General features: G+C 39.1%; 1 protein-coding gene across 1 annotated transcript; it reads right to left on the bottom strand.

Moving 5' to 3' along the window:
• Positions 1-1,723: 1,723 nt before the first annotated feature.
• Positions 1,724-6,036, bottom strand: LOC121905775 (CCN family member 3-like). Its single transcript, XM_042424282.1, has 5 exons — positions 5,742-6,036; positions 5,017-5,245; positions 4,403-4,657; positions 3,559-3,788; positions 1,724-3,357 (listed from the first exon to the last, which is right to left on the bottom strand). Exons 1-5 carry the CDS (start codon positions 5,796-5,798, stop codon positions 3,064-3,066), a joined length of 1,065 nt encoding a protein of 354 aa, XP_042280216.1. The 5' UTR covers positions 5,799-6,036; the 3' UTR covers positions 1,724-3,063.
• Between the last annotated feature and the right edge of the window lie 4,998 nt (positions 6,037-11,034).

Below are 11,034 nucleotides of genomic sequence, written 5' to 3' on the forward strand. Positions count from 1 at the left end.
TCTCAAATCTGTTCAGAGAAAAAAGCAAAAGAAAAGATGCATTTGACAAGATATAATGTTCCTTACTACAATATGAATGTTTGATATGTGCAAATTTGCCCTTTGAGGATTTTGTTAAATGTTCATTTAGAGTAATAGAGTAAATACAAATAGAGTAAAACAATGATAGTGTGTTAATCTCATCCCGTAACAAGAGTCTACAGCCCTGCTCGCAGCGCTGTGAGGCCACAGCGGTGCTTTAAGCTAAATGCTAACATGCTCACAGTGACAATGTTAACACCCTGATGTTTAGCTGGTATCATGTTTATTATGTGCACCAACTCAGTTTAGCATAGTAGCAAGCTAAAATTTGCTAATTAGCCCTAAAACACAAAATACTGCTGAGGCTGACAAGTCTTGCTCAAATTAAAGGGTTATGATGGTGAGAAAAAGTTATACTTCATCTGAGGGTCATGACCAAATTTCATGGCAATCTATCTAATTATTGTTAAGAGATTTCACTCAAAACCACAAATGTGAACCTCATGGTGGCACCATAGGAAAAGTCAGTGGATCACTAAAGTCATTAGGATATGTCACTTAGGAACCATAAATCTCTGGACAACATTTTGTGCCAATCCATCAAAGAGACGCTGAAATATTTCGCTGGGTAATTGACAACTTTGTGGTGCAACGTGGCAAGTCAGAACATCACCAAAGTCAGAGGGCTTCATCCTCTGTGGACCATGAATGTGTTTACAAAATTCTGTGCCAATCCATCCTATAATTGTTTAGATAGAGACAGACTGACATTGCCTTGCCAGCTACCACTGACATACAGTAGTGAGTGCAACACGAGAATGAGCTTTAAAACCTGCTGTATATCTGCAAACATTACTAACATGTACCACACACCTCTGCTCAGCAGAAGCCATAAACATGCGACCAGATGTGTCGACCACAGTGTCAGCCCCCCACTGATTCAAGCTACTCACTAAAGTTCCCACTGCGAAGCTATTTAAAGAAGCAGAAACAATCCTACAGGGGATAACGGGGGTTTCCGTATGACCTCACGAGGTAGGGTTCGGGGGGGAGGTCAAAATGTCACATCAACGTACCATCACTGGGGCTCAGAGGTTTAGCTCTTGGGTCCTATGTGATAGCATGAACATCCTTGAGTGTTGAATCTCCAGGAAGAGGTCTACCCCAAATGCAGATACGTCTAAATGTACAATATGCTCATCTCCAGGCAAAGCGTTGTGGTATATAAGTCTATCTCAGTAAAAACAATTATATTTAGTATACTAATATATATTTGATTCTTATGTGTTCAAATATACTACGCTTTCTATGACCTTTTTTACTATGAAATACCGAGACCAAAGGTTTTGGCTAAACAAGCTTTGAAAAAAGTGATGAGTTGGCCATACTGATCAGTGTTAGGCAACACTTGACATACATTTCACTGACCTAAAATCTACATAGCACATCCATGAAAATAGGATTTATAACATAACAACAGTGATGTAGAGCAATGATCTGCCATACATCAGACAACACAAGAGGCCAGTTGTTGAGAGAAACTATAAGCTTTACACAAAGTTTACAGACCATTTCATTTACTTGCCCCTCCTCATTTATCATATACCTTTACAATATCTCCCTCTCAGCAAGACGTTTTGGGTCCTGTCTCTTCATACTTCATAATGACTTCCTTGATCAATCACAATCAAGAGATTCAAACTTCGATACAAAAAATACACATTTATTTACAAATGTTGAGTTTTGCAGACAGACAGATACAGGAACAAGCAATGTGAAGAATAATTCAAGTAGTAAGAAAAATGATACCACACACCAATATATGCAATTATTTTTTACATTGTTACGGATTAAAGCTGTGTATTTGATACACACTCAGTCAAAAAAAAAAGAAGCTATACAGCAAGTATTTACAAAACTTTTGTCATTATAAAATAAGTGTTGCTCATGGGCACTACTTTTAACAAAAAACAGAGAAACAGTATCACTTAATAACCTAAAAACATACATTTGCATTCATGGACATAATGCATTTTGAAATGGGAAGGATTTCAGGCAGATGTTAGAAATGACACAAAGTCACAATAATGACCCCTCTTCCATAGGTTGAGCCCTTGTTGTGGACCAGGTCAAAGTACACAGTCCAGTTATTTAAAAAATGTGTCCAATAGTTGGAAACCTTTCACTGCAGCGCCAGTAAAAGATGAAGGTAACAGCTTAACATATAATCCTTTATCCCTGCTCTCTTGCTCCATCTTTCTTTTATCAAGCTGAAAATAACAGGATTACAGTACAGTGTTGTTATTGGGGTTTTTTTTGTCAAAGTCTCATAATACAGTAAGAGCTCAATTTATTCTGAAATACATTACATGAAGATACGTTCTCAAAATCGGGTTAGAAGGCTTCAGTCAACCATAATACTCCTGTATGTCTGCACTACCCTGTGACTGTACACCTTCATACAAGTTGATCTCTTGAACAGAGGTTGTTTGAAGTTACCTACAGCGAGAGCACCTTCAACCAATAACCAACTGAAGTCTGTTATGAATGGCTAGTAGTGTACCCTACATGATCTCCAGTGGAGAGAATCAATAAATCACTATGTTTAAGTGCTTTGATTCTATTGAGCAGTAGTGACAATAATGACACTAATTTGTCCACAGGATGTTACACGATTCATTCCCTCTCCAGGAGGGGGAGATAGGGAGCTATTTGATTCTCTATGATCTCAGCCTCATAAAAGGATAGTCATTTCTATGAATGCAAGCATGATTCAGACCATAATAAGCAGATAACATTGTTTTGCCACCATGGATATGTCGCAAGTTATATGCAAAGTTTAAGTGTTCTTTTTACCTAAAATTAGAGTTGATACAACTCATGTTTTAAAGTAAGGACAATACTACTGTCCTTCAACCCATATCAGAGGAATTCCTGGATTTACAGACAGTCATCAGCTACTATCCAAACTTACTATTCATTATAACCTCTTCATTACTTTATCTTAGAATAACCTTATGACATTATGATACCAGATGTGACCTATAACCTCATTCCACTGTATCCCAGCTCTGATGGCTGCCATGCAGTGTTGTCATGTGGGCAGTGGTTGTGGCAGGCACAGGTCAGGATCACCATGACCGGCCTCCTGGTGGTTTTACCGTTGGCACACTGGAACTCCACCAGAGCGGTCTTGGTTCTGTGGGGGGTACAGCAGCGGCCGTCTGTGCAGGAGCCACAGTAGCGAGGCTTGTAGGCCTGGACGCTGGTGCAGTTCTTATAGGAGAGGTGGACGGCCTTGTTGCTCCTCACCATTCTCTGGCATTTACTGCCTCTCTACAGGGAGGGAAAGAGCAATTCACTGAATGAATGTATGTTATATTTTTCTAAAATAAATGTGATTTTTTTTTTTAACAAAATCCGGGTTTTACTAAACAAAAAGTAAGGTAGTCTATGTTTTTTCATGCTACAGGCATCTAATAAAGAACCTGAAGAATATGGCGTCCAGGTTGTTCCAAAGAACCGCGCAAAACGTACCTTTGGTGCAAGCTGTGTCAGCTGTGTCTGGTCCTGCTGGTCATCACAGGGTCTGATCATACACAGCCGGCTCTGCTTCACCAGTTCACACCGGCGGTTCTTATTGGTGACCCTGGTGGACACTCCCATGCCACAGGTTTGAGAGCAGGCACCCCACTCTGTGGTCTGCTCAATGCAGTTCAGGCTGGGGTCCCAGCCATCAAAGCTCACTGTTTCCTCCTGACGATAGGCTACAGGGACACACAGGACAGAGGAGAGTGGGTTAAACAACACATCTTCTTGTAAAACTGTCCCACAATTTAAAAAGTAAACTAAGCTGCTTAGTTAGTAGAAAACTTGAAAGTGAAGGGAGAGTGAAAATTAACACAAAGCAGTATGGTAAGTCGGCTCAGTTGTGAAGTGTTATTAATGTCTTTCCCCTTCTACTGAAAGTGAAGGTTGAACTTGCCAATCTTCAGAAATTTTAAGTGCTCAGTTTTAAGAGGAAACATCTGTCAAGCTTTTTCTGGTATGCAAACTCTCTGTAAATAAATGTTTTAAAGCATATCCTGTGAAAACCTGTGGGCAACACAATCCTTGACATACTTGTGTTTGGATTCAGCTGACTGCAGATCTATCACACCTATCACTATCAATCTGTCTTCTATTTCTTTACTTTCCTCTTTCCTTCTTCCTTCCTTAGTTCCTACACCCTTTCCTTTGACAGGTCAGAGGAATGTACATAACCTTTCAGCTTTGTGTCTCACACTGGAGTGACACCAACGTCAGAGAGGAATGGGCCAGGAACCTTTTTTGTATGTGTATATGGTCTAATCCCATCTCACTGTATTTCCAGTCTTCTCACCTGCCATGGCAAAGCCGCCCAGTGCACTGGCTTCAGCCTGGGGCTCACACACCCACTTCTCGCAGCACTCTCCTGGTATCTGGACCCTCCGTGGCATGGGACAGTCTGGCCCAGGCAGCATCACGTCCACTTTGCAGCGCGGTACACAGGCAATCTGCCCGTCACGGCACATACACTGATACTTGCAGCTGGGGAAGAACGTCTGGCCGTTCTGGTAGACTGAACCATCCAAAACACAGACATCTCCCTCATGAGCTGGAGGACAGAAGTAGGGAAAAGTGGCATAATGGGTTTATTTTACTCCATAAATAATTCCTCATTTATTGAAATAGTGAGGAGTTTGGCTTCATGTCCATTCTGTGAGCATGGATTTAATATTTTTACATTTTTACATTTATATCTCTGAGAAAGCTGAGAAATGTACGTTTTTAGGTTTAATGGATAGATAACTGCACAAACATACAAACCAAGTTCTTCAAATTGCAAAAACTGTGAATCTTCAATAGTGTTAAAAAAGAATATGCCAACAACATGATGCTTCTTAGTTAGAGTTGGACTCTAACGTGAGAAAAAGCTTTATTTGTGAATGTCATCACTAGCAATAGATCACTCACCAGCACAGATACCAGTTCTCTTATGGACATCTGCTGTGTAGTCACACTGCAGCCCTTTACGTGTGTCACAGGGGTTCAGTTCAGAGCAGATCTGTCCTTTCTGACGAGCGCACACCAAGCAGCAAACACAGTCGTCAAGGATCAGGGGCACCCCAGGGAGACACATCGGAGGCTCTTTAGGGCACTGGCATCTCTGAGGGCACACCTGGGACTGCACTAATGCAAACACCTGGGTGGAAAAGAAAGTTAATTTTGTTGTTGAACTGTGATAAAATATTACATAGAGAAAAAAATGGTTTTGGTAAATATGAAAATTCTCTTATCATAATTTTACAAGATATGAAGGCAGGTTAACATTTTGTAAGCTGGTGGATTTTACATAGCTATCATTAGCAGTAGGGCAAATGATAACTTCAGTAAACTTAAATCACAGTTACTACAATGTCTTGCTTAGTCAAAATGATGTTTAATGAGGATAAAAGTGTTAAAATAAAACAAATAAAACCTGTTTTTACTAAGCAAATGAAGATATAATTCAGTGCTCTGGGGTTACGGTCACTTTCATCTCCTAAAGTTACAATTGACTTTATGAAAATTCATAAAATTATTGATTGAAAAATAATCTCAGAGCTTGATACATATTTCATAAGAACAGTGAACAGATTCAATGTAAAAGACTAAGTAAAAACACATACATTTTGTAGTGTAATTATTGTAACGCTTACCTGTGCTGTAAAGCAGAAGACAAAAAGCACTCTGTAAGACAGACAGACCATCTTCATGTGAAGTAGAGCAGAATCAAAAATATCTGTAGTCAAGAAACTGTTCAGTTGTCTGATTTGAGTCCTTTGGTTCAGGGTTGAATCTTCCCTCCTCTCCGGCTGGTGGTGTAGCAGAAGGTTGTAATCTCTTTGTCGTTCTGGCTCAGGACTCAGGAGGGGAGGACCTTATATAGCGGAGCTGTCCTGCTGGCACCATGACGACAAACAGGAAGGAATGTTGGAGAGATCGCCCAGAGTGCTGGAGAAAGACGAGAGTCACATTTTATTGTGAGATCCTGTCAAAGAGGAATCACATAGAGGAGTTCAAGCCTTTTGCAATATAATATTCTGCAGAAATAAATCAACCACTTTTATTTATATATCTAGATATGGCGTCCAACTTAGAATCTATACTTGTTAATTTAAAAGATTATTAAGAGTCAGTCATTAACAACAATTTTCTTGCATACACACCTTGATTTTTTCTATTTTGGGTATTATTGGGGATTCCCTTTTTGAGTCCTGGATATTCATGTTATTACACGAGGCCTACAGGTTCCCTTTAGAGCCACTGACAGACTGACAGTGGGTGGTGACCCTTTGACCTCTCTCCCCGAGCTCTTCCTGGAGAGTCACGGTGGAAAACCTTGTTATTCCCAGGAGGATAGTTACTGCTTCCTTAAATAGCTACACAGTGGAAACTTTGGTTCATCGGTAGCTTGAATCAGTGGGGGGGCTGACACTACGGTCAACACATCTGGTCAGAGATTGTGATGGTTTCTTCTGAGCAGATGTATGTGGATGGACTTGCGGATCCTGAGCAAAAAAATCAATGTAACAGTTTAGGGTTAGAAACAACTGCATGCTGCAAGTAGCTTTAAAATTTATTGCGTATTCATGGGTTGTGTCTCTATAATGATAATATCACTTAATGGAGGGTGAAGGTAAAAAGAAAAAACAAGCAGATCACAAAAGGCAAACAAGGCAACATGCTTTTCCTACTTAATGAATGAGTAGTCCCAAAAGATTATATTGTTATGTTGTTCAAACAAGATCAAGATGCAAGTTATTGTGCATGAGATAATAATTTGTGCGCGAAATGTATGTTGCACACACAAAATATATAAAATACCATCTTACAGGACTTCGGGGGCTTTGTGAATTGTTGAGTTTTCAGCTTTTTCTGCTGCACCACCAGTGGCCAAATAAATAACTGAATGAAATAACATAAAAATCCACATATCTACAGTCTGCATTTGTGATATGAGCGCCACCCAGTGGTACTCTCAACAAAGACAGTGGCAGCACCAGCAACCCCACAGCAACACAAACTAAAAACTCTGCCATCAGAATGGTCAAATTCTTCATAATATTCACTTGTCTCATGGTAAGACAGCTTGCTTTGTTACTGTGTTAATGTTTACAGTTGCTTTAATGGCAGTGCAACTGTTTGTTTGGGTCAAAGCTTTGCTAATTGGTGTTTGATAAATGGACAATACAACATTTTGTCATCAGTGTAATTCAGTGGCATGCATAGACAGCAAGTTGTGGTGTCTCCTTTAATTTTTCTTTATTTATTAAATCCTGTACATGCATCGTGCTCATGAATGAAACTTTCTCATACAGCTGTCTGATGTTGCCATATGTTGTTTTTGCACTGGACATCTGGGGGTTTTTTTGGCAAACAGCATGGCTACTAATATTGAGGGAGAGGTTGATTTGCATTGTGTGTTGGCTCACAGGCCTTTGTGTTGGGAATCTGTGCCCTCTTATCCAAATCTGAAAGACTTTGAAGAGATGAAGTGGACGTTAGAGAAGCTGTAGTGTGGGTGTTTGTGTTTTAAATGTATAGTTGTGTGTGAAATCAAACTTCTCACATGTTTACACTTCTGCAAAATTGAATGATTACCTTTTCTTTCTTCTATATGGTAAAGCCCTTATGTTTCAAAGGTAGACTATAGACTATAGATTTAATGTGCACAGGCACTTTCATTTTGTTGTATTTATTTTAAGGTAAAACTTTAAAGAGATTAATTAGCATCAGGCCTCATTAAGGTCCCTGCATACCCTCACAGGTGTTTTCAGTTATCCAGGCTGATTAGACAAACTGCTCAGGTTGAAGTTTCATGGATTCCTGAGAAGATGCAAGAATGTGTCAGCTTTTAAGAAAACATCATAGTATTTAGTATTGAATTTTAGCTGATACGTGTGGAAAAAAAAATTTAAATAGGCGTACAGTGTTACAGATCAGTGTTCAACATTTCTATACTTCATACTTGACATGTACCATGTGGTTACAATCACTGCCAGACATTTCATTTTAAAAATATTTGTCTATTGCTACATATCTTCTTTTTATCAGTGAAGTCAAAATTTTAAAATATTTGACCTAGAAACTGTCAACAGCAAGCCAGCTGTTATGGATAATGTTTTGATGCAGGTCCAAGTTTGAAATCCAAATCAAATTCCTTCCAAATTTCTTCCTTCATCAATGAAAGATCTCACTTCCAAACACCTCAAATAGTTCTTGGTCTGCGCTTTCTGTCCATCCACAGTCTATATATGTTCACTCACTCAGTAAGTGAACAAGAGACAGAGAGAAAGGAAGTGGGGATAAGAAAAGCTTTCTAGATGACTTATGATACCAGCAAATGGTAGGTAGCTTGGCCAAAGTCTTGATTCAATGCTGTTCAAATAGTTTGCCAGTGGAAGTTGAAGAATGTCAAACTTCACAGCCTGGCTGTGTTTGCTGACTCTGTGTGGATTTCTACTCCCTTAGTGCTCCTACTTTGGTATTTTTCAAGTAAAATCTGTCTCTGTTCTGCAGCCATGTAGAGAGACAGTCCAGGACATACCATGGACATTTTCACAGCTGTTAAAGACCAGATATAGTTTGGGTTTTATCGATCATTTTGATCAAACTAGTACTGAAAAAATTTAGATGAATTAAGTCCATGATATTCTAGTTTGAACCCAACTACATTTGTCAGGTTCACTGCTGTCATCCAGCATGTGCTGTTCGGTCCAGGCAACAGCCTCATATACCTGAAAACATGGCTGTTCACAGGCTAAAGGAAACATTTGAATTGTTTATCTCCCCAGTTTCAATCAATCTCTTCAAAATATATTTGATTCATTTGATTATTAACCCTCAAAACAGTTCTTTAGCATCTGAGGCTCCTTCTCTCAGCAACCCTTTGGCCCCATTTACGCTTGTCATTTCAAGCATCTCGTATCTGGATAAAATCCAGTGGAGATTTAATGCACTTTTGTTTAGAAAGATCACAGATAGCTCACATAGATTACACAGTTCAGTCACAAATCTGAGTGCAATCCGCAAATCAGGGTTGGCTCTACTGTACTTCAGTCCAGATGGTGGTAATACTATTCCTGAAGCTGTTGTGGTAACTGCCAAAAATACCAGAAGAAGAATAACTTCCACACTTTAGTTGCAAGTTTAGTTGCAACAATAACAGTTTAGCTAGCGAGCTAACAGCTATCTATAAACTAACACAAACACAGGGATGAATCGTATGAACTAGGAGCTAGACAAAAGTTTTATCATCTTGTTTGAGCAATTGGATTTCAATCCATCTCAAGTGCTTCTTGGATGCATTTACATTTATGTTTTTTGATATCTTATAACTATCCAATCCATTTAAGTGTAAATGGGGTCTTAGTTAGTGGCAGCAAAAACTAAAATCTAAAATAACTTTTGTACAAAATACTCTCTATGCCTCTATTTTTCTCACAGAATACCCTGAAAATTTGAACGTGATTTTATTTGATTGTGACTTTCTCTGTTGAGGAGCATTGGGAAAATGCCTAGAATGCACATGTACATCCTGGAAAACTAAACCTTATGGGCTTATTTGCTGTGTGACAGCTTGGCACAGTATGGCAAAGTGTGATATCTCCCAGGAATGAGGTGGAAAGTCTGCATACGCACATTCATGGTATCTGTGAAATACTTGCACTCAACTCTGCAACTCGAGGCACACAGGAGGAACATATGGAAGAAAACAGAGTGGTAGATGGAGATGAAGATGGAGGGATGTGAGGAAGACGTAAAAAGAATGACAGAGACACATGCAGTGGACAGTGTGAAGGCTGAGTAGACACTTTCCAGTCTTTCTGTGGCTGTTTCCTTTGTCCAGAGGGGGTCTGTGTACCACTAATTGTTTGAGATATGACACCATGTGTTATTATCACGCTCATCTTATGTTTACCCCCAAAATGCACTTTATCCTCCAATGGTAGGAACGCCTATCTACCACTTGCAATTGAGGTTTGACACAGTCTTTTCTAAACAAAGAAAGATCACACAGTCACAGCCTAACTAACACTTAGCGTGTTGGCCCGGTAGCTGTTGGTGTTGGACTCTGCTGTAGGGCATCAAGCCTTTTGCCAAGTCGTCAGGCCACACAGTGGATGCCGCCTCTGAGAAGTCACCTTGATTTACTCAGAGTTTACACAGACAGTCTAACATCATTAAGGATTTTGCTACAAATCCTACAGTAACAGTAACCCTCGTGGTCAACAGTCTGTGTGGCGAAGTTGATGCAGGATCCAGCCTCTCATTTGTGCTTTGACTGATGGCATTTTGTTCTGTTCACAACTGAAATTTGAGGGAATTATAAAAACCATAATTACATATTCTGTTCACATGCATTATCTTTATATTTTAGTTTATTGTCAGTATTTTGCTCTCTTTATCTATAGTTTAGAGCCCACTATTCATTTAGGAACATTTTCCTAATAATTCCAATGCAACAATAACATAATTCGGATGAAAGACAAAAGTCTTTTGGAAGGAAAAGTTTTGTTTGTATTTTAAAATGTATATATATTTATTCATGAATCCATGCTTGCAAGCTCAGTATTAGTCCAGGATACAGAAAGACCCACATAAAAGGAATCCTTGTTGGAGAGAAAAAAAGAAATGTATGAAAAAAAAAAAACATGACGACTTACAAAGGTCAGTAACTGTTGGAAACAGCACTGTCTGAGACCTCATTTTTGCAGTTAATCACAGACTAAAACTTGGACAAATGAAAACAAAAACAGCATTAAAAATTGCATATCATGGAACTGCTGTACTTGTGTTTTAGCAGGTGTAACGCATAAACTGAAGCAGCAGACAAAGCTTTAAATAGAAATTTTGACCAAGAAGTTTGTCTTGGCTAGATTTTTGAAAGTATTCAGTTTGTTATATGTTTTTTGTATTTCAGTAAGTCAAATAGCATTATCACTTCAT

The sequence above is a fragment of the Thunnus maccoyii genome, chromosome 10, assembly GCF_910596095.1.
Source record: "Thunnus maccoyii chromosome 10, fThuMac1.1, whole genome shotgun sequence".
In the NCBI taxonomy this organism is placed as follows: Eukaryota; Metazoa; Chordata; class Actinopteri; order Scombriformes; family Scombridae; genus Thunnus; species Thunnus maccoyii.

Coding starts and splice junctions, on each gene's coding strand:
- LOC121905775 (XM_042424282.1), bottom strand. CDS start 5,798: ATGAAGATGGTCTGTCTGTCTTACAGAGTGCTTTTTGTCTTCTGCTTT. Junction 5,246..5,741: donor TCTTCTGCTTTACAGCACAG/GTAAGCGTTACA, acceptor TTTTCCACCCAG/GTGTTTGCATTAGTGCAGTC. Junction 3,789..4,402: donor GGGCGGCTTTGCCATGGCAG/GTGAGAAGACTG, acceptor GTGTCCCTGTAG/CCTATCGTCAGGAGGAAACA.